Source organism: Lemur catta, chromosome 2 (genome assembly GCF_020740605.2).
Source record: "Lemur catta isolate mLemCat1 chromosome 2, mLemCat1.pri, whole genome shotgun sequence".
Classification (NCBI taxonomy): Eukaryota; Metazoa; Chordata; class Mammalia; order Primates; family Lemuridae; genus Lemur; species Lemur catta.
Genome location: NC_059129.1, coordinates 144,594,171 through 144,617,322, shown reverse-complemented (window position 1 = coordinate 144,617,322; position 23,152 = coordinate 144,594,171). Strand labels below are relative to the sequence as shown.

At 36.8% G+C, this 23,152-nt stretch overlaps 1 protein-coding gene across 1 annotated transcript in view; it reads left to right on the top strand.

The window, feature by feature from the left end:
* Window positions 1–23,152, top strand: part of PDE10A (phosphodiesterase 10A) — a 229,862-nt gene that overhangs the window by 93,301 nt on the left and 113,409 nt on the right. Inside the window, exon 3 of the mRNA XM_045544715.1 lies at window positions 17,658–17,686. Coding sequence (XP_045400671.1) covers window positions 17,658–17,686 — 29 coding nt within the window. The remainder of the gene's footprint in view (window positions 1–17,657; window positions 17,687–23,152) is intronic.

The window sequence follows — 23,152 nt, the reverse complement described above, 5'->3', positions numbered from 1 at the left end:
AAGTCTCTCTTTCAGTTGAACACTTACAGGCTATTGTCGGGTTATTAACTGGTCTAATTTCAATATTGTTCTGTCTCTGGCGGTAGCGAGGCCCATGGAGAGGGAGAGAGAAAGGAGAACAGTTGGTCAGTTGAGCAGTCAGAACACACACAACATTTATCCATTAAATTTGCTGTCTTATATGGATGCAGTTTGTAGTGCCCTCAAACAATTACAATGGGAACATCAAAATTCACTGACCACAGATCACCATAAGAGATATAATAATGATAAAGATGTTTGAAATATTTTGAGAATTACTAAAATGTGACACACAGACATGGAGGAAGGACATGCTGTTGGTAAAATGGTGCTGACAGACTTGCTCCATGCAGGGTTGTCACAAACTTTCAGTCTGTAAAAAGTGCAGTATCTGCAAAGCATGATAAAGTGAAGTGCAATAGAACGAAGTATGACTATACTAGCATTCTTTCCAGACTCTGAAAGGGAATCCTGCAATAGGAGGTTTTAGAGTAAGTCTTCTTTTTCTTCTGGTCTGTCTACTTCTAGGGATGTAATTGTCTAATCCACCCAATATGCAGTTGGCTCCTGAAGAACAAGGAGTGTATCGTACTGAAATCTTTTTTCTTAATTGCCGGCCAACTAGTAACTCAGTAAATGTTTGTTGAATGAATGAATTCAATAATTGACTTACTGACTACTTAAAGGGCCAGTGCCCCCACCTCAAAGTTGACATTTCTCTTGTTTTGCTGTTTGGCCTATGACTAGCTCTGGGCCTGGAGGATAGAAACATCTCAGTGCTTGATCTCAAAAATCTGTGGGCTCTACTCCCCTACATGCCCTGTCAGATCGCGTGGGTGCCCATGCTAGTAGCTGTCTTCATGCCCACTCCCTCCCCTCCTGCTTCCTCCCTGTGGAACTTCCATCAGCTGTCACATGGCACCGAGTCTCCTTCCCAGGTGTTGCACATGTCACTGATTTCCGGAAGCATTCTCTGTGGTTTATAAGATGACTTAGTTGAAACGATGTGTTGGCTTTTTAAAAGTGAAGTGGTACATGAAATTGTGAGTAGTCAATCAGCAGTATATAAGTTTGAACTTTCAGTATTACAAATTGAATGCCTTCATTGAAGTTGAGAATCCAGATTCATCTATCAAATGCAGAAATACTTGCTGCCTATTCTATATGTTCTTAAATGCCACTGATGTGGATGTGAAAATGTTCTAACTTTTCATACCCAAATAAAATGATAGTTTCATGACAAATTACATAAACTTACTAAATAGTATCTTATCTTCATCTTTAATTCTTTTTATTTAAAACCCTTTCCATTTCGGTAAGTACTGCAGTCCCCCGTATCCTCGGGGGATGTGTTCCAGGCCCTCCAGCAGGTGCCTGCAATCATGTGTGGTACCGAACCTGATTGCTGTCAGGTGGAGCACATTCCTGTTCCTGTCTTCCACCCACAGATCCAATGCCGTTTCCATCTCAACTAAGCACTTACCGTGCACTGTGGCCATAACTTTTACAGTTTGTGATGGGGCAGCGAAACTAGCACTAATTTTCCTTCTTCACAATTTTATGGATGGAAGACTCATTTTTACCAGAGATCTTAGCAGCCTCAGCATATGACTTGTTTTCTTTCCTTAGTCTAGAACTTTCACATTTTCACTTAACAGAAGCACTTTGTGGCTTCTCTTTGTCATATCCGCATTGTCAGCATCTCTGCTCTTGCACTTTGGGGCCGTTATTAAGTCAAATGAGGTTGATTTGAACACAAGCATGGGGATCCCACTGAGTATCTGATACTGCTGAGAGACTGAAGGGTGGGGAGTGTCTACAGGGCGGATGCACCAGACCAAGGAAGAACTCCCCCCGGGAGGGATGGAGCAGCGTGGCATGAGATTTCCTCACGCTACTGCTATCCCTCACAGTCCTACCCTCCATCCACCCACCCCTGGCAATACGGATCTGTTCTCGATCAATCATGGTAGTTTTGCCTTTTCCAGAAGGCTAGGTAGATGGTGTCAGACAGTGTTTAAACTGTGGGGACTGTCTCGCGCCTTTCAGCATGCAGTACCTTTGAGATTCTTCCAGGTTGTTGCATGTTATCAATCATTCATTCCTTGTTATTGCTGAATAGTCTTCTGTTGTATGGATGTACCACAGTTTATCTGATCACCTCCTGAAGCATATTTGGGCTATTTCCAGTTTTTTGGAAATTATGGATAATATTAATGCTATTTTAAATAATTCCCTAGAATGAGAGAATTCTTTTCATGGGAAATACTTGGTCATAATTGCTTTAACTGGTATTTGTATGTGTTGACCAATCTCGTCTTATGTTTTTCTCTTTGATGAGATTTGAGAGATAAACTAAATCTCATCTTTGATAGAGATCTGTGAGTCTTCAGAGTCCATATGACTTATCATGTGTTATATGTGTGAAAAATGTCATCTATTTCATACTTACCCTTCTAGCTTCAATTTCATAGACATATTTTATTTAGTAGTTTTCAAATTCTAAGGAATCTTTTGGTGGCATAGCCTGCCATGCATTTACTAAGCTTCTAATCTCTTATGCAATGTTTGACTCAGTGGCTATATATTAAATGCGAATGTAACAAATAAAGATTGAATGAGTGAATGAATAATTTATAAGCATTGCAGTATCTCTAATGAGATTAATTTTGATTCACGGTAATGTAATAAATATAAGACTGCATTTTTTAGCATTTTATGTTAAAACATAGTTATTTATATTAATTGGAAGTAGTCTTCAGAGTAATTAAACACAAAAAAGAGTCTTACCACAAAAAAGAGTCTTCTTTAGTATCCTAGGATACATTGTCTAAAGATAGGTTTTATTTTGCTCTACCATGGCCTTGCTGCTATGGACAGGAGCATAGGAAATGGAATAGGTATCTATGTAATTTAAAGCATAATGTGATACTTATAATTATTTGTTAGAATTTTTTTCTAATGATTTTATTTGGGTAAATGATAGAGGACAAACATGTGACTTGTTCTGAAGCACCAGAAGCTCTCATGTTAATCTCACTCTTCCATCCATTAGTGAAAATTACTTTTTGGAAATATGAAAGCCGCTATAATTTGTTCTTTCATTCTTAACATGAGAGGTGGTGTCAGACTGTTAAGTGCTTTTATATTGTCAGTGGTAATATTGCTATCAAGGAAGGTTTTATGTATAATGGTAGTGGAAAGTTCTTTGATCTGGGTCAATAAAAACAGTGGCAAGAGAGCCTCTTTTTGGTGTGTACATTATCTTTGGGAATAATGTGACTCAAAATTAAGGAGAGTTCTTGGAGATGAATCATACACACCATCTTTTAAGGTTCATTTTTAAGGAGAGGAGATAAGGAATAGTATCTGGAAGGTGAGGTTTTGTTTTGATTTTTGTTTTTAACATGAGAGAAGCAAGTGACTTTGTATGCTTATGGGGAATGTTTCCATAGAGAGGGAAAATTACTGATGCAAGAGAGAGAGGAGATGGCTGAAGCCATGGCCTTGACCAGGTGAGAGAACAAGGTGTAGCACCAAGTGGCGGGGCTGGCCTTAGATAGGAGGAAATGGTATTTGAAATCCTATTTGAAAATGTGCTGTTGCATAGGGCAGGATAAGGTAAAATATTAAAGCCAAGGGAATGATATTTTAGCATATTTCTATTTCTTATTTACAGTTTCACCAAGTTTTATTGGGGTATTTTTCCCTTCCATAAATCAGAGATCTTCTGATAGGTCAGTTACATCTTGTTCTGCACAGCCAAGGACTCAGTGCATAGAGCAAATAGACAACCTACAGAATGGGAGAAAATATTTGCATGCTATACAACTGTCTGATAACCAGAATCTATAATAAACTCAAATCAGCAAGAAAAAAATCAAGCAACTCCATTAAAAAGTGGACAAAAGACATGAACAGAAGCGTTTCAAAAGAGGGTAGACTAATGGCCAATACACACATGAAAAAATGCTCAATGTCTCTAATCATCAAGGAAATGCAAATCAAAACCACAACGAGATATTACCTAACCCCAGTGAGAATGGCTTTTATCAAAAAGTCCCAAAACAACAGATGCTGGTGTGGATGCAGAGAGAAAGGTACACTTACACACTGCTGGTGGGACTGCAAACTAGTACAACCTCTATGGAAAGTAGTTTGGCGATACCTCAAAGAAGTAAAAGTAGACCTACCGTTTGATCCAGCAAGCCCACTGCGAGGTATTTACCTAAAGAAATAAAAGACATTTTGTAAAAAAGACACTTGCCCTCAAAATGTTTATAGCAGCATTGTTCACAATCACAAAGATATGGAAACAACCCAAGTTTCCATCAGTATGTGAGTGGATTAATAAAATGTGGTATATGTATACCATGGAGCTACTCAGCCATAAGAAAAGTGGTGATCTAGTATCTTTTGTAACAACATGGATGGAGCTGGAGACCATTCTTAGTGAAGTATCACAAGAATGGAAAAACAAACACCATATGTCCTCAATACTGAATTGGAACTAATTGATCAACACTTACGTGCACATATGGAAGTAAAACTCAAGGGAAATCAAGTAGGTGAGAGTGGAGAGAAGGGGATGGGTAAATTCACACCTCATGGGTACAGTGCACACTAACTCGGTGAAGGGCACACTTACAACTTTCACTCAAACTGTAAAAAAGCAAATTATGCAAATTGCAAAATGTGTGTATCCTCATAAAACTTTGAAACAAAAAAAAACACAAAAATTAAAAATAAATTAACTTAATCACCAATGACTAATGATTTCATCAATCATCCCTGTGTAGTAAAGCCTCCGTAGATAAACCCTGAACATTAGAATTCAGAGAACTTCTGGGCTGGTGAACACAGGGTGATGTTGGGAGGGTGGTGTGACTAGAGAGGCATGGGAGCTCTACACTCCTCCTCTTACCTTGCTTTATGTATCTCTTCATCTGTATCCTTTGTAAGACCCTTTTTAATAAACTGATAAATGTAAGAAAAAGAAAATAAATTATTGATACAGGCAGTAATGGGCATGAATCTCAAAACAGTTATGCTAAGTAAGAGGCTAGGCATGAAGAGGACCGTGTTGTGCTATTCTCCTTATGCAGAACGCAAGACAATGCAATGTGTTCTGTAGTGACAGAAAGCACATCAGTGGTTGCTTGGGGATGGGAGTTGGGAGAGATTACAAAGGATCTATGCAAAATTTGGGGCATGATGATGTATTAGTTATTTTAATTGTGGCAGTGGTTTCCCATGTATATGCATATATCCACAATTTTCAACTTGTTAACTTTAAATATGTGCAGGTTTACTTTGTCAGTTATACCTTAACAATTTTTTTTGAAAATATAAGTGCTGACCTTTTAAAATACCACTTTCCAGTTTGAGAAAAGTCTCTTCCTAAAATCTGGGCTTTCTGTAGATGTATGCTTTGAAATAATTGTTCAAGTGGTTTATTTTAATATATGCACTCTTTTTGAGGCAATTGATTTAAAGTCTAAAGAAAACATTATTTCACTTTAGATGACATTTTGTACATAGCCCCAGAATTTGTTGGTAAGACAGTTTTAAAATTTGTGTAAGATTTTTAAAGACTTTTTTTAAAGGGACTAAAAAACTAAAATATCTATATTACCTTAGACGTCCTCAAAAGAGTAAGACAATTGGTAGAACTTGATAGGTCCCAAGAAGTGTGCAGTTAAGTGTTTAATTGAAAAATGAAGTAGAAATGAAAAAGAAAACAGAGACCTAAAACTCATTCAGCTATGATTATATATTTTTTGAGCAGTTTGAGTCAGTGATAGGGATCGGTACAAATCTGGCAGGAGATGGGCCGAAACCCTGATGTATGCAGAACTTCTTGAAGAGACTTGCTGAACTTGGGCTTGACATAGATGCCTGGAATGTCTGTCTTCCAGGTGAGGTGGATCATGATAGTAGGAGTCTCATGACTTGTGCATATAAGGAGAAAATGATCATTAATTTGCAAACTCTGTGTTACCTTATTTAATCCTTACAGCAGACCTCAGGAGTAGAAAGTCAGTAAAATTCGCTCTGTGGCTCCAAATCCTTCTTCCTCACACTGTACCATTGTGCTTTCTCCACGTAAGGAAGTGGAAGCATTTGATCCTGGAAAATCGGTCTACTCCAGGCAGAACACCAGCTTGCTTCAGCTGCAAGAACAAAGTGAGCAGGCTCGTTTCTTTCCCAGTAACTTCCATCCAAATCGGGAGCCTTGGGAGAGTTGCTACCCAACCTGTCTGGGTCCTAGGCAAGCATGTTGAGATATAGGACAATATTTCAACCCCAGCATAAAACAGAAGTGCTAGGTAGGGAAACTGAGAGAAAAATCTAGTTGTGAGACAGCAGGGATGGCAGATAGTTTGAGCCAACCAAGACTCTTTCCAAGATCACAAAATAGTGCTTGTGGACAGCGTAAATTCTAACCCTCTACTTCTGGAGGGGCCAAGACTGCTAATACCCCCTGAGCTGATGATCACTGCCTAGAACAAAAACAAGGAGGCTGAGCTGCCGGGACAGGTGTCAGGGACTGAGGTGGAAGGGATTAGGGCTAAGACAGAAATCTTTGGTTACTGTGACAGTATTTCAAGTGTACTAAAATCAACCAGAGAAATCAATGTGTTATTTATAGCTGGCTAGAGTAAAAATACTCTACAAATAAAAAGGGCTATGAATACACAGGATCATTTGACAACATTTTTGAATGAGAAATAAGGTACATGGTCTTTATTTAGCTTAAGATATTTGAAATCAAGTCGGAAGGCAAAGCTGGTAAGTGCCAGAAGTTTCTGTGAGATTATATACCTCTGAAAGAGGTAGTCTCAAGAACAGTTTTCCTTTTTACCATACCAGGCAATACATTTTTACTTGAAAATGATATTATGTTGGATGTGCTCACCAATGCTTATTTAGACAATATTACTGTTCATCTGTACTTATTGTCTATTATATATTGTAAAAAACCTCCTTTGTAGGAAAGTAACCTCCATTTTAAACTTTTTCCTTTTACGGAATATCCAATATTTTTAAAGTAGAGAGAATATTAAAATATTCACTACAACATTGCTTATAGCTGTGGTCCCCAACCTGGGCTGTGGACCAGGCTGCAGAGCTCTGTCCATGAAAATATTTTCTTCCATGAAACTTGCAGGGAGGGTGGTGCGCACAGCAGGAGGTGAGTGGTGGAGAACAAGCTTCATCTGTATTTACAGCTGCTCCCCATCACTCCCATCATTTTTGAGCCTCACTTCCACCTACCTCTTCACCCCCCTCCTGGGGAAAAATTGTCTTCCATGAAACCGGTCCCTGGTGCCAAACAGGTTGGGGACTGCTGGATAGAGGCAGAATACTGAAATCAACCTAAATGTCCATCAACAGGGGGATATTGAATAAATTGCGATATATTTATTTTATGGAATGTTATACATGTATTCTAAAGACTGAGTTAGAACTCTATTGTCTAGAGGAATGTCTGTGTAATTCTAAGTGACAAAATTAGAAAGCAGTGTAAAGTGTATACTACAATGGCATTTTAGTGAGACAAGAAAAGACAGCAAGAGTACTTATGTGGTTATGTTTATACAAGAATGGCCAAAGGTGGGAAAAGCTATCTCCCCAACAAAAACATTGGTTAATATTGGTTACCATGAGGGCAACAGTGTGGAATTGGAAAATGGAATTGAAAAATGGGAGTGGTAATGTTATTCCTTTTTTCACTATATATTTGGTATTGTTTTATTGGTTGTATTTATACCAGGAGATGCATGCATGGCACTTGTAGACTATTTGAAGAATTTTATAAGTTTCTTTTTTTTAAGAATTTAGAACTTAAAATGGTTTTTATACCAACCAACTTTTGAATGCAACCAATTTATAGCTTGTTGATTACAAAATCAAACAAGAGTTCATGTAATTCCTCTGAAATTACATATAAAATTTATGAGTATACATTCATTTTTCTGAGAGAAGGTCAATGGCTTTACCTCAAAGGAATTGAGGCCCCCAACATAGTTATAAACAATTCTTAGGGGAAATGTGAGCTAAGTCCTTTTACAAACCTACCGTTTTAAGACTTAGATTTAGAACATACTCACTTTAGTAATGATGGGGAGGAAAGATGTGGACATGGCTGGGCCATGGTAAAAAGTCTAGCCGTGTATTTACACTCTGGCTCCCAGTCTAGCTCCCTCCTTAGTCTTCCCAATTACCACCTAGTTTTCTCCATTTGTTTGTATCCTGTGCCCAATCCATATGAATGGCTTCACTCTGGGTTAAACACCTGTGGTTGTCCAATGGGTGACATAGAAATCTTGGTGGCTCCTGAGACTATGTGATGGCTGTGGCAGCTCTAGGACTATGCTCTCGCATGGGGTGACTTTGTCCTGCCCTCATTCAAGCTGCTGGGCCGCTTTGACTCCTTTAAAGGCATTAGACCCCTGGCTCTTATGTCCTGTACTTTCCAACCAAACTGCATAGGCTGTAGCCCTGCCAGAATCTCATTTCCTGAGGACTTGTCCCTACTGTGTCCCCTTCTTGTTCAAATTTTTGAAATGACATTGCCTCTTATCTGGAACTCTTGCTGTCTTTGCTCTGAAATTTGAGCTCCCTCTGGAATTTCCCTAGATCTGATTTTTTTTTGGTTCCTGAATACTGACTTTAAATTGACTGAATCTAGCGTTTTTATGATTAGGCTGGGTTTGGGAATGGCAGCTGCAGCCCTGTCCTGGTTTCTCCGTAGACCTGGTATGTTCCCTTTGTCACTCCTCTCCACCAGATGTTAAGTGAAGACTGAAATATCCCAGTCACTTGCCAAGAGCAAGCCTTTATGTGGCAGTGGGAACACATAGCCAAGGAATATGGTGACACAGGTGACAGCCTGGACCAGCAGTAATATCAGAGACTCTAGTATTGATGGATTGATTTCATCAACAAATAGGTAAGAAAACTGCTGGATGCCAAAGCAGGAAGTTAGGTAAGGAACTACAGCACTAAACAAAATAGATATGGCCATTTGCATCATGGAACTTAATTTAGCTACTTTAATGCAGAAGGAGATTCCTTAACATATAGGCAGAATGGAGTGTCTGAACTCTCTGTGCTTGTTTTACTTGGGTATATTTCATTTTATAGATCATTCTTAGACCTGTGATTTAGAATCTTCTTTTTTTCAATTGTTGCATAAAACTAAAAGGAGAGTAACAGAAAGTAGAATCACATAAATAGTGTTGTTTTTGTGCTGTGTTCCTTAGGATTCTAGACTTACAGAAGTGCTCCAGGAGTTTCAGAAACATTTAACTGTTTTTAACTATTTAAAACTATAGTAAAATAACAGACATATTTAAATGCACCAAGTTTTAATACAGTGGAAGCCACCAGAAGGGATTAACTTTGTGCTGTCAGTTCAACTCATTTTTATGCAGAGCTCAGACAAAGCTTATAGTGACCTACCTGTACATTTATTTGAATTTCTTTTAGATGTGTCATATCAGTAAAGTTTTGGTTATGTTGTCATCCTTTTATAAAAAAGATCAGTGCTTATTTAATCACAACAAAATGTAAAATAGTTGGCTTATTGTATGTTTGGGTGTTTCTTGTTATAAGAAATGTGAATAGTTATATATTTAGTGATGCAATTTTGAAAGAAAAAATTTTTAAATATATCTTGATTGTTTCAAGCAAGAGTCTTTTGAATTTATAAGGCAACCTACAAAATAAATAAACAACAAAACCTCCCAAGGCAATATATACCTTTCGTATCTCGTTATCTATGTAAATCAGTATTATGGGTCTCTGAAAATAAAATCCAGAAATAAATCTGTTTCTGGGACTGATATGAGACTACAGATACCCTCCATGACATTCAATTTCAAAATTTTTTGTTAAAGCAGCTTTTTTTTGTTATCATTTGTTGACTTTATGCTGAGATATTTTATAATTCTTAACATTTAAATAAATTTTTACTAACAAAATACTTATATTAGTTAGAGTTTGGTTATAGATAGTAGAAACCAATCTAAGCCAGTTTAAACAGAAAGAAACTATTAGCTGACTTAAAAAATCATCAGGAGGACTAGAGGGGTGAACTCCAGGTAGAGATACTGAGAAAAACTTTCAAGCCCCAGAGTTTTACTTCCTTGGCAGTGACGGGTGAAGCTGCTCCCTTGGCTGCAGGAAGCCTGGGAGTCAGGAGTCTGACGGCCGTAGATCCATGCTGTCTCTGTGTTGATGTTCCCCTGCCTTTCTTCCGACTTATTTCGGTTTTGAATTCAGTCTCACGTTAGTAGTAGATGATTAGGTGCCAGGAAGTCTGAAAATGCAGTGTAGCTTTCCAGTCTGTGCAGAACAGGGAGGAGCTCTCAGAGGAGTTTGGAATTGATGCAAAGCCAATTATAATACTTGCTACCATATTTCTTTTAATCTATTTAATACATTGGGTTTCCATATAAAATTTTATATGGAGATGAAAGCCTGCCCTGTTAGAAAAAGCTTGAAGAATAAGCTTCAAAATTTAAATCACATTATTCACTATCAAAAACTTTAGACCAACTTATATGTAATATTTTCTCTTAGCTATGAGAGAAAACTATGTCATCTTATATAACGAGTACTTATTCTATTGTATATATTCATATTTCTCATGTATAAAGTATAAGGAAGGTACCTGACAAATTATTACAGGTTACATAGAGAACACCTGCAGTTCACACTATGCCTTTTTAAGTCATCAGTTTTCATTTTTGAAATTGGAGAGCTTCATGAACTAACTCTAAGAATGGTGCCATTCTGTTTATATAAAATTAAGTGAAAAAAACAGATTGCAACATTATGTGTCAGAAAATGTGATTGTAACAAGTTATTGAAAAATCATTTTAATCTCTCAGGGAAAAAATAATTGCATTTCCTGTTCGTTGATGTGGCATGTGAACTTATAAATAACCCCCCTTTTTATTTCCGACCAAGAATATCACACACATGTATAGTTCTTTATACCTTCAAATTGTATAGTGATTTATAGTTTATTTCATATGTTCTTATTAGTAACTGCAAAATAAATGGCTTATTGGCACAAACCAATTAACACAGTATTTTAATCCTTGGTTACGTGGCTCATGTTCTTCCATAAATGTCTGGCTGTTGATGTTAAACAAAGTAAAGTAAGAAAGAAGATAAAAATAAAATGATTTGTAAACTGTATTTGATAGAGATTTTAAATGTCCAGCAAAAGTAACAATCATCTAGCATTTTACCACTTTGTTGCTGGACAAAGACAAATACTCTATGCAAAAGCGTCATTATCTATGTCTTAATCATTACAGAATCATTTTTTGTAATGATTTTGTTTTTTCAGTAATGTAAAAGAACTATTGTATGTGGTCTCTTGTTGCCAAAAACTTTATATTTAGATAAGAAATTCTTAGTAAGTCATTCACATTTATCTAGTTATCAATGAAAGGCAAAATATAGTTAATGTTAAGTTGAATGTGGAAGAACAAAACTACAGTTTATTAAGAGCCACTCTGTGCAAAAAGTTTACATTCATTATCTCATTTAACACTAACATTAACCTAAATCATCTCATTTTATAAATATGAGGTAGATAAGTTTAGAAAGGTCAAGAAACTCACGTATGTTTTGTAAGGGAAGTTGAGATTTGCAGAGATCTGTTCTGACCCCAAACCTATCCTTATTTTCTGTACTACTCTGCTTTCCTACCAGGAGGGGAATGTACCAACATTCTGAGAAAAGGGAGATCAGTGGGCCTATTGCTCTTGAGAGGAACTCACAGACAAGCTAGAAGTCGAGTTGAGTTTTCAAAGTCCTACTATTTGGAAAGAAGGAGGTCATGGTCTGTGTAAAGAATACAGCAGGCGTGCTCACGTCTCCATCTTTGCTCAGCCCCATCCCTCTGCTCGGGCTGCTCTTCCGAGGCAGCTGCTTCCTTTACCTTAGCTCACCTCCGGAGACCCCTGGAACTTCCCTTGTTAATACTGCAGCCTGCCCTGTCTCTTCCCCCATTGCTTTCTGATCCCCCTTATCCTGTTCTACCCCTCCGCCTCCGCCCCCCCAAGCACTTGCCATTACCACTTCCAGCTTGCTGCATAATTTAGTTACCATGTTTATTTATTGACAGTCACTCATATTTAAATAAAGCTTCCTGAGGACACAGATTGTTATCTTTTTGTGTTCTCCAAGCTATTGCAAGCACCAAGAACAGTGCTGGGCACTTAGTAGGTGCTGTAAATAATTGTTTAAAAGGTTGAAGATTTTGAGTTAAGAGTAAGCAAAGCATGTTTGAGGGCCTGGTGAAACTAGCCTTATTTGAGTGGGGAGGGAGTCTTGTATGTTGTAAATTCCAGTTGGATAAATAAAGCAAAACCAGATTGTGAGGACTTGAATCCTAAGCAAAGGAATTTGTTTACTATTTGGTAGGAATGGGAGAGCTTTCTAGAAGAATTTATTTTAAATAACAGTGTATTAATTTAATGATGTAAAAGTAATACTCTAGTAACATTTTGTTGCATTTCCTTTTTTTAATGCACTCTTGACTGTTTTTAGTTTTACCTGATAAAATTGGCTTAGTCAGTAGGGAAATTAACAATCTCACATATTAGGGAGTCCCTAGGTAAGGCAAGCTTCAAGGTTGGCTGATTAATTTGGCCAGAAATGTCTCTGAAGACTCAAATTTTCTATTTGTTTCCCCTCCTTCCTTCTCTCCTTCCCCTCTGCCTCTCGCTCTCTCTGTCCTTCTCCCTCTTCTGCATCCCCATCCCCATCTCCGTCCCTGTCTCAGTATTTGTCTCTATCTCAGTTTCTGCCTCTATCTCTCTCTCTGTCTCCATCTCTGTCTCTCCTACCACTCCCCCCCCCCAGTCCTCCTTGCTTGTCATTGTTGATTTTAGGTTGAAGACCCTCGTGATTACAGGGTAGCTGCCACCACCAGCTAGGGCCAAAGACTTTCTTGTTTGTGTTTCTTTCAAAGCCATGAAATTTAAGTCCTTCTCTTCATTCTGATTGGGCCAGCTAAGACATTTATTCGGTATCTGGCACTTAGTAGCCATTTGATAAATATGTGTGGATTGAATTGTTCAGATTGCATCATTGTTAGAAGACAGATGGCTGTCTTTACACTAGCTCCACAGCTGTGTCAGTGTGCCAGAAACGGCTGGGGGAGGCTGAGTGGGCTGCTTTAACTCCTATGAGATGGAAGGATATAAAACAGATAGCTGCTTAGTTGATTTTCATGGGAAATGCTTGTCTCCCATAATGAGATGGCAAGTATGCTGTCTGGGAATATTAGAATACCTGCGAAGTCTGAAAGGCAAAGCGAGATGAATAGTCTTGCAGGATAGTGATGCAGTGAGTGAAGCCTTTCCAGTCCAGTGATCACAAAGGTCCCCCCTCTCCTGGCCAGGGTTTCCCGTCTCTGGATACGTAGTACCAATGTGGGACTTCTTGGGGTTCGTTTCTGATCCTATGGAATGAGCACCGAGAGCAGAGAACTTATCTGTGGAAGATTTAGTAAAATCGACCATATGTTAACTTTGAGGAAATGATCAGTCAATCACAATTCAAAACACATTCTCTGACTTTCTGTAGGTTGATCACAGGAAAATCATAATTTAGAATTTGGAATGCAAATTGTAGTTTTTAATCTTAATTTATAATATTGGCATTAAATGATCACCTTCCCTCTTTATTCTGGGTTTGTTCTTTATTAAGTTAATCAAACCTTTTCATTTTATTCTTTGTTATTTTACATGTAATGTTAACATGCTTTTCATAGAACTTTAGTTGCAGGAATACCACCACCACAATCCTTTTCCGTATATACATTTATATTTCCATATATACATTTATATTTATATATAAAAGTATACATTAACATTTTTTACCTCAGACTTAGGAGATGGTACAGTATACTGCAGAAAAAAAGATTTATACTTGAAACAAGTTTGTATGTGTGTATACATAATTTATAAAATGTGTCTGTATTTACTACACATACAGATTAAATACATGTATGTATATTTTAAGCCAACATAGGCTCATACAGTAATTCCACTTTTTTCTTACTCTTTTTAATCTAACCAAATCATGAACAGTTTTTCATGTAAATAAATATAACCATTCCTCACCATTTTTAGCAGCTTCATTTTGGATCTTGTTGTATCTATATTTTTTATGGTAAGCCTTTTCATATCCTTTTTCTGGTAGAAAGATATTAGAAAATCAACAAATAATAAAAATGCAGATCATAAGAATCAATAAAAATCCCTTTTAACTCTTTAATACTTAAATGGATCTTCTTTATATCTCCTATAATAATTTATTTATTCTAATTTTATTCTAATTTTTTCCTCTTTCATATTTTGTTTTCTTTAATAGTGTTTACTTTTGTCTACAGTTTTTATGGATTGAATCATAGGAAACTTTAGTAATTTCTTATTGATTGTAAAATATATGAGTTTTGTTGGAATTTCCCCTGTCCCTCTCTGCTTCTGGGATCTTTACTTCAAAGCTAAACACAAAGTAAATAGTATTACAAACTGGTAGCTACATGAAAACTATCATAGCCAATGTGATATGAATTTCTTTGAGCTCTTATTATAAATTTAGGTTTATTACTGAAATCCCATTTCATGTCAAAGAAATGTCAAAAGCGATACCAAAAATAAAAGTACAAATATTATACATTTATAAAGATTTATAAAATATTTAAAATTAAGTGCTTACTGTGGCAGGTGCACCATGAAGTACTTATGAAAGATGTACTTAGGACGAAATCCTTTTAGGGCATTTCCTTCATGAACTATTCTTGTTAAAGCTTTTTAAAGTGATTAAGATGATGTTTAGATTGAAGATGATTTCTCCCTTTTTTAAAAAATTTCTCATTAACAAGCATAGATATACTTTTTCTGAAATTATTGTATTTCTTTCCTTGTTTATTCATCCCAATAGATGGCAAGCTCCCTGGGAACAGGGATAAGTAGCTGGCACTAAGTGGTTCCTCAGTAAATATTCATTGAACAAACAAATGTTTACGGAACCTCGAGGCTGCATAAAAATTGATGTCTTCTGTTGAGAATCTTTTTGTTGCTAGTTTGAAGCTCATCAATGATTCAAAATCTGGTATCCAGATTTGTGTTTTGTTCTTTTCCTTGTTCCTCTACCCTTTCATTTCAAAGACAGCTTCCTTGCTGAACCAACCGTGTAAAATGCCATTCCAGCAGTTCAGTCAGGAGGGCACACTGGAAATGTATAGGGAAGATGACATTCTAAGTCGTGGGTTCCTAACCTGAAGTCATATGTGATCTGCAAGAAGTCATGAACTGCATGAGTGAGAGGTGGTGACATTTCTTCTGTATTACTTTGAAAATGGTCTTTCATTTTCAAATGGTGGTGGGGAATCTTTTTCAGTAACAATTTATATTGTTATTTCACTTCACACTTGTAAGGTAGCAAAAGAAGCCAGGCATCTTGTCCAAAGTAACGCAGCTAGTGACTTGACGTTCATTTAACAAAAATTGTTTGACTGCTAAGTTGGAGGAATATATAGAGGATACATTTCTAAATTAGTTTGTAAGGGGAAAATTCATAAATCAACAGCAGGTAAAATTTTTCTTTCCAAAACTTTAAATTGCCTATAAAACAAAAAATAGTTGGTTTTGTGAATACATACAAGTATCTTATGTACACATAAGTTTGAGAAGTACTAACTAAGCAAGACTAATGGAAAAAGCCAAAGGAACATTTTTTTATAGATGTCTGGACATTCAAGCTATTCTTCCATTGAACTATCTTTCAAATCTGCAGTGGTGACTAGTGGAGGGCAGAAAATTCCAAAGTGCCATAGCTTGGTAAACTCCAGTCAGTCTTAGTATTAAACCTATTCACACACTGCTGCCTTTCATTATATGCTTTTTAATTCAGTTAGACTTTTTTAAACATGCTCATTGAATTTCCTAGATAAAAATACTTAACTTTATAATCTGTTAATAAATTTGTTGTAATGATTAAATAATCTCATTTTGGAGAGATCTAGGAAAGGATAGAGCATAAGGAGTTGAAGTTTTTCTTATTATCAGACTTCATTGTAGAAGATAAAATGTTTTTCCTATAACATTGTTACATTCTTAGAGAAGTCCAATGACATACTCGAACCATTATGCATCAGTTATAAAATCTATAAGCAAGTGTGTAATAATACAGTATTACAACCAATAGATACTGCTTCTTGAACACCTACTGTCTAATAGAACTGACCTTGGTATTTTTTAAAAGGTCCCTAATTCAGGTCAGTGTTAGCCCTGTGTTGAAATCTAGTTTACTTTAGATCATGAAGCATTTGAGAGCCATAATAGATGGCATATTTTTCAGAGACAAACTGGGTGAGTGATTCAGAGAGAGAGAGAGAGAGAGAGTGGAACAGAGAGAGAGAGAGTGTGTGTGTGTCTAGGCCTAGGTGTGATTGCACATATTGGGTACATACTGGATTCAGGGACCAGCGTGGAAGCTGTTGGTTAATACGTGACTTGGGACTAGACTGGTTGTCATATGAGGAAATTGATGGTAAGCAGTAAGTCTGAGAAAGATTATAGAAAAAAGGAAACATAGGGACTCAGTAATTTAGTGAATATGGATATTAAAAGAGAAAGGAGAATAACTGCTTTGCCTGAACTTTCGGACAGAGATGTGAGTGTGTTACTCACGGTGTCTAGATAAGCTAGGCTGTGTTCTGGAGTGACACAGAATATGTTCAATTTTTGTCATGTTAAATGTGCACTGATGGTGACAGATAGGGTTTGATTACGAAAAAAGACATAAAACCCCAAATGACAATACTTGCAAATCCTAAAGTTTATTGCAGGGGGCAGACATGATAATGCCACAGCATTAAAAGATGCCTCCAGAAAGGAGTCTGGAGAGGCCAGCCCGAGTTCCAGTAACCCTTCAGTTGTTAGGGCCACACCAGCGACATTCAGAGTCAGCCTACCCAAAGGAGGTCTCTGCCAGCTTGTTTCTTACACCCTGTTGGTCACACAGGCATTTTTTTTGCCTGTAGCTAGACCTAGCGCAAACCGTTAGTCTAACTTTACCAGTAAACATTGCTGACAAAGCTGGGATGAGCAGCACCGTTAACGGGTACGGTTCACTCCTTGACCAGGGTGCCACCCAGGCGCATTTCTCATTTCAGCAAAACGGCTCAGGCCAACTCCAGGTCTGATGGAATTAACCCTGATGCAAGTGTTAACAGTTTTTGGGGATGTTCATGTGGGTTATATCATGTAGACGACTGCAAGTGTTGTAAACCCCATTTTTAGATACATGTGTAGCTGTATTTGCGGACACGTTCATTTTAGAACGTCCAGAAGATGTCATCTGGAAAAGGATTGTGGTGGTGGTATTCATTTTCCCTCTGAAATTAATGTATACTTCTAACTCTAAATTTGTTATGTTTAACCTTTACAGTTCTTTAAAATCAAATTCGTACATTTTGTAAGAGGAAGCATTGCAAGGAGCCTTTGAGTTATTGAGAGTGAATGACATGCTTTATATTTCAGAATCTTCTTAGAGTTTCTAATTGTGTTTTTTCCCCTTCTTTCTTCATCCCTCAGATGAGTCAGCTCCCAAGGAAGTCAGCAGGGTAAGTAATGTGAATATAATGTTTACTACCATAGTATTGGAAATGAGAACTGCTTTTGTACATTTTCTCAGTACTCTAACATGTTAACGTATTAGAAAAATAATGGCAAAAACGGAGTGCCCTCTCCAAAGCATCACTCATTAATATGGAATAAAGTCAGTTGCAAATTGGAGGGAGCCGTGGGCGGGGGAGGGGAAGGGGAGGAAAAGAGTCTGACTGAAGGAGAGCTGGCACTTTGATCATCATTGTCCCTCTACCTGGAAGGCAGCCCACCCAGAATGTCCACGCTCTGGGATCACACAGATCCTCCAGGACCCCCAGCCCCTGTGGTCGCTACAGGATGGGCCAGAGCTGGGAAATGTCTGTGTGGGAATTGAAGGGCTGAAGCTTCCTATGTTCTACTTGTTTCTTGGGGCACAGGTTCTTTCCCATTTATTTTGTTCCCTTCAAGATTACTGACTACAGTGTCTTCCATCTTTTCCTGGTCTTTTGCTGCCGGTTCTAGAACCACTCAGATTTATTCTCTGCATAGTTAGCTTGAACTTCTGCAGCATAATTCTCTTCTGTACTGTTTCTAATTCTACTTAAATTCAAAATGGCTCTTTCTAATTAAAATTACTTCTGTATTTTGGATGCTTTTTCTTCATTTCAATCTGTGTTATGATCTCATTGATAATATCTTATTTGTTAATTTTTCTTTAATTTTCTTGAGAGTGCTAGACAGATACTTTCCTAAAATTTATTTTGCATATATTCTTCCTCCCACAACATCCAAAATTAGCTTTTGTCCCATGTATACTAGTATAATACTAACACTTCGGATATTTTTAGTAGGCTTTTTTCTTCTTTTTAAAATTTTGTTATGTATGTGGAGGGGCCATTTGTTGGTTTCTTTTTAACATTTTTGTTTATCCTTGAATGATAAGTGTGCTATTCATAGTTAGATTTTCCTTATCTCTGTTTACTTTTTGTGCAAATATCCTTAGAATGCCCTGGTAGATAGTGTGTTGAGAGGCTACATCTTGAGGTTCAGTGGCCAGGGCAGTCTGAAGTGACTGCGGGACTCTCCAGGGAACGGGAGTTGTGGACATTCCCACAGGGGGAGTGGATCGCTGTGATTTTTATCCAGTTTGATTGAAACAAATTCCAGATTTCATTATCTTGTCTTCATTTTAACTTGGTCTGGTAAACAGTGTGACTGCATACATTCTACTTAGTGTTTTCGCATGCCAAGTTTAAAAAAAAACGCTCAGTTCTGTTAGTGAATCATGAAGTTTCCCTGGATTTCCATTCACGCTGTTTCTAAATACAGGGCTCTGTTGAAGACAGCAGGAGTTCACATTCACCTCTTAACCATATTAAATGTCTTTGTTATGTCATTGTTTTCCCCAGAATAATTTTTATTTACTTTATGCAACAGTATCATTTTCTTGGGAACAAGAAATTTTAACTAAGCTCTTAGTGACTCTTTTTAATTTGGCTTCATTGGTATCATGTCCAGCAAAATTGTCTTGGAATTTATGGCATGTAGCAGCCATAGTTGCCTAGTTTTATCACTAATTCAGCTGTCTTCTTGCTTTTGCTTTTGTTTGGTTGTTAGTAAAGGGAAGGGGCAGACTGTCACAGGATGTCAGCTTTAGAATGCTCATTTTTCCTCGGATAGCCAGTCTTTCCTTCACATTTATAAAATATCTGTTACTGCATTTAAGAAATATCTGAATTATTTAAGTAGTATCTGTGACCATACATTCCACAGATTAATTTTACATTATGTGATAATCAGTTCTGCTATAGTAAGCAGTATTATCAGGAGGGCAGGAAGGTTTCAGCTGGGGCAAAAAGATTTAGAAAAACCCGAAAGCTATTTCTTTCAGTGTAAAAGGGGTTTGTTGATGACAGTGTGTTCCAGGGCACAGTGGAAGCATTTGGTCAGCAGGGAGGGAGGAGTGGGAAGATGGGTCAGGTTGGTGGACGTATGGAGTGGCACGGGATGAGAGTCCAGGGGATTTTGTTCCATTTTTAGGGTTTGATTTTTCTGTTGTGAAATGGAAGCACTAAGAAACAGTACCCTGAAGACATTTATAAACTCGCTCACTCTCTTTCTCTGTTTCTTGTTTTTCTGTTTTCTTCTTAATGTTTTTCCTTCTCAATGTCAGAAATTAATTTAAAAGTTTTCATATAGAGTCCAGTTTTATTTGGTTGAAGTTATGTTGCTTTGTAATAATAATGTTCAAAAGTTTAGGATGTAAGATATATGTCTGAATTCTTATAAATATTAACAGTGGACTTGGGACCTCATTCAGCTTAACAAGAAATTGAGTAAAATAGGCTTTTTTTTCTTCAAAATGTGTTTTACTACGGATTTGAACTGCGAGAGCAGTGCTTGATTTTATACAGAAGGAAAAAAGTTTATATGCAATCAAACATTATTTCTTTAAGGAATATTTAGGTAATTTTACACAAGTAATTTTCTCCCTGCTATTCAAATCCTTTGTATTTATTTGTATTATCTGTATTCTTTCTTCTTTTCAGTTTAACTTTTTTTTTGTTTTTTGCTTAATCATTTTTTTCCTGAAGGATAGAATGGTAGAACTTCCTTAATTAGTGTCTGTTCTTACAATGCAGCTTAAGAACCTTCTGGCTGCATAAGACCTAGAGTGGGATGCTTTGTTTCTTCAACTCTTTTAAATGCATAATCTCTAAAAAAGCAAGAAGGAACACTGTAAAACTGCAGTCCCCACCCCCTGGGCCGTGGATCGGTACCAGTCTGTGGCCTGTCAGGAAGGAGGCCACACAGCAGGAGGTGAGGGCGGGTGAGTGAGTGAAGCTTCATCTGTATTTATAGCCGCTCCCCATCGTTTGCATCACCACCTGAGCTCCGCCTCCTGTCAGATCAGCAGTGGAATTAGATTCTCATAGGAGCTCCAACCCTACTGTAAACTGCACATGTGAGGGGTCTAGGTTGCATGTTCCTTATGAGAATCTAATGCCTGATGATCTGAGGTGGAGCCGAGGCGGTGATGGGGAGCGGCTACAAACACAGATGATCATTAGCAGAGAGGTTAACGGTGTAATAATAACTGGAATGAAGTGCACAATAGATGTGATGCACTTGGGTCATCCTGAAACCACCCCTCCCGCCCATCTCCCCAGGTCTGTGGAAAAAAGTTTCCTTCCAACCGGTCCCTGGTGCCAGAAAGGGTCGGGACCACTGCTGTAAAAGACATTTCCCCAAATAAGAGGATTAACTTAATCAACTGTTTCATGTGATTTCAAATAAGACTTCAGGAACATCTGATTAGCTGTGATCATGATTATGCTCCATGACTAATCAGAGTCACTGAATATAGAACTTAGAATTTCCAGAGTTTCTGTGTAAATCTGTTTGAGAAATAACATGGCATCATTACCTTAAATGAATGAATGACCTCTAAATTAAAAGAACCTGAGCCTTGTGGCAGTCATTAAACCACCCTCTGACTAGGTAATTATCATATAAGCATGTGAGTTTTCTGTGAGTAGAATTTTCTTAGAGCTGATTGCAGTAATCTTAGAGAAAACATTCCTGATACATGTTTCTGGATGCCACCATTTCTTTAGTGATTATTTTATTTTCTTCTATTAAATATGAGCTTTATTTGCTGATTGGGTGTACTGTTAACCTTTGCTTGGTAACATAGGCCTGATGAGATTTCTTCCCATGGAAGGTGTTCTGGATTTTTCCAGCACTTGATCATCAACCCCAACCTTGTCTCCATCACTCTTAGTAATAGCCACTTCTGTGTTTATGAGAAGACTGAGGGTGTCTGACATAAGTTCCTTTTGTTTTTGTTTTGTTAGTCTGTATATCAAAGTATCTCATCTCCTCTCTTCTTATTTCTGCGTTTCAGGGTGAGTAGCATACCTTGTAAAGGCTACTTTCAACACCTGTGCTTTAAACCTGGCCCCCCCCCATATAGTTTGTCTAGACCTACTTGTATTCAGTAAAATCATTTATACTTGCATTTTTAAAAGATAAGACCTGTGTCTCTGAGGTATATTAAAATTGCTTTAATACAATCAATAATATCAGTTTGGAGTATTTTCCACTGGTTTCTTCTGCACATATGTACATTTACATAACAACAATTACAATGCATATACTATTTTGATTTCTGTTTATTATGCTGTAAACATTTTCATGTTTATGCATCTGATATTATCTTTAATGACTAAAAATACCCCATTGAGTTTTTACTTGGTAATTTTCTGCTTTTTCATTCCATTGCTGGATCTTCAGATTGTGACTTTTCACAGGCTGGTTATATTTCTGTATGTAGCAGTTTTACTCTTGTGAAATATTGCTTATGGAAAAATGCTAAGATCTGAGGTTACTAAGTCAAAGGACATGATTAATTTATGGCATTTAATACACATTGCTGAGTTGATTTATCAAATTACAGTTCCACTTGGAAGTTTCATTTTAACCACATTAAAATAGCATTTATACATCTTCTCATGTATAAATGGCATGACATCATTTTAATGGTTTTATTTAAAGGAAATAAACATATTTACATATGTTAACTATATTTCCTTTTGTGTGAATGCATCTATCTCTATGTCTGCTGTGTGTCATGCATTTCAAAGAGCTTCTCTGATTTTGTGTAAATCACACTTAGATTTGAATTCCTGCTTTACCACTCTATTTGAATGACCTTTTGAAAAATAACTTTTTAAAGCCTCATATGTAAAATGGAGAAAAAGTCTACTAAGTCTAAGAGATGCAGCCAAAATAAGATAAAAACTCGTGTTCTTATATTTATTTATTAGAAAACCAAAAACAAACTTTTAAAAAGCAGAGGGGATGAATTAATAAAATATGAGAAGAATTAATGGACCAACATTTAAAATATAAGCTTGATTAATAATACAAGGGATATTTCCTTAAATAGATAAACAAAATAGATTATCTCTGGCAATCTATTCAAGAAATAAGAAAATACAATTATTAGGCATGAGAAGGAAATTTAAATATGGACAACAGGGAGATTATTTTATTAATAATTTCATAAGGAGCACTGCATACTATTATATTTGAAAATTTAGGTGAAATGTCTAATTTTGAGGAAGTTATAAATTATCAAAAGTGATTGAACAAGAGTTAAGAAACCTGAATAAACTATTACCAATGATAAAACTGAAAAATTAGTGAAAGACCCTCTAAAATGGCATGATGCCCAAAACCTTTTTCTGAATAATTCTACCAAACATTAAACAGGAGAAAATTCCTACATTATGTAAAATCGGTATTTTAGAAGCTTGGGAAAAGACTCATCCCAGAAGGGAATATTATTCCTGACACAAAAATTAGAGCATTACATAAAATAGGAAAAGCATTAAATGAATTAAAAAACTATTAAACAGTTTTATTAGTGTAAACATAAGTACAGAAATCCTAAGCAAATGAATTCAACAGCACTTTTA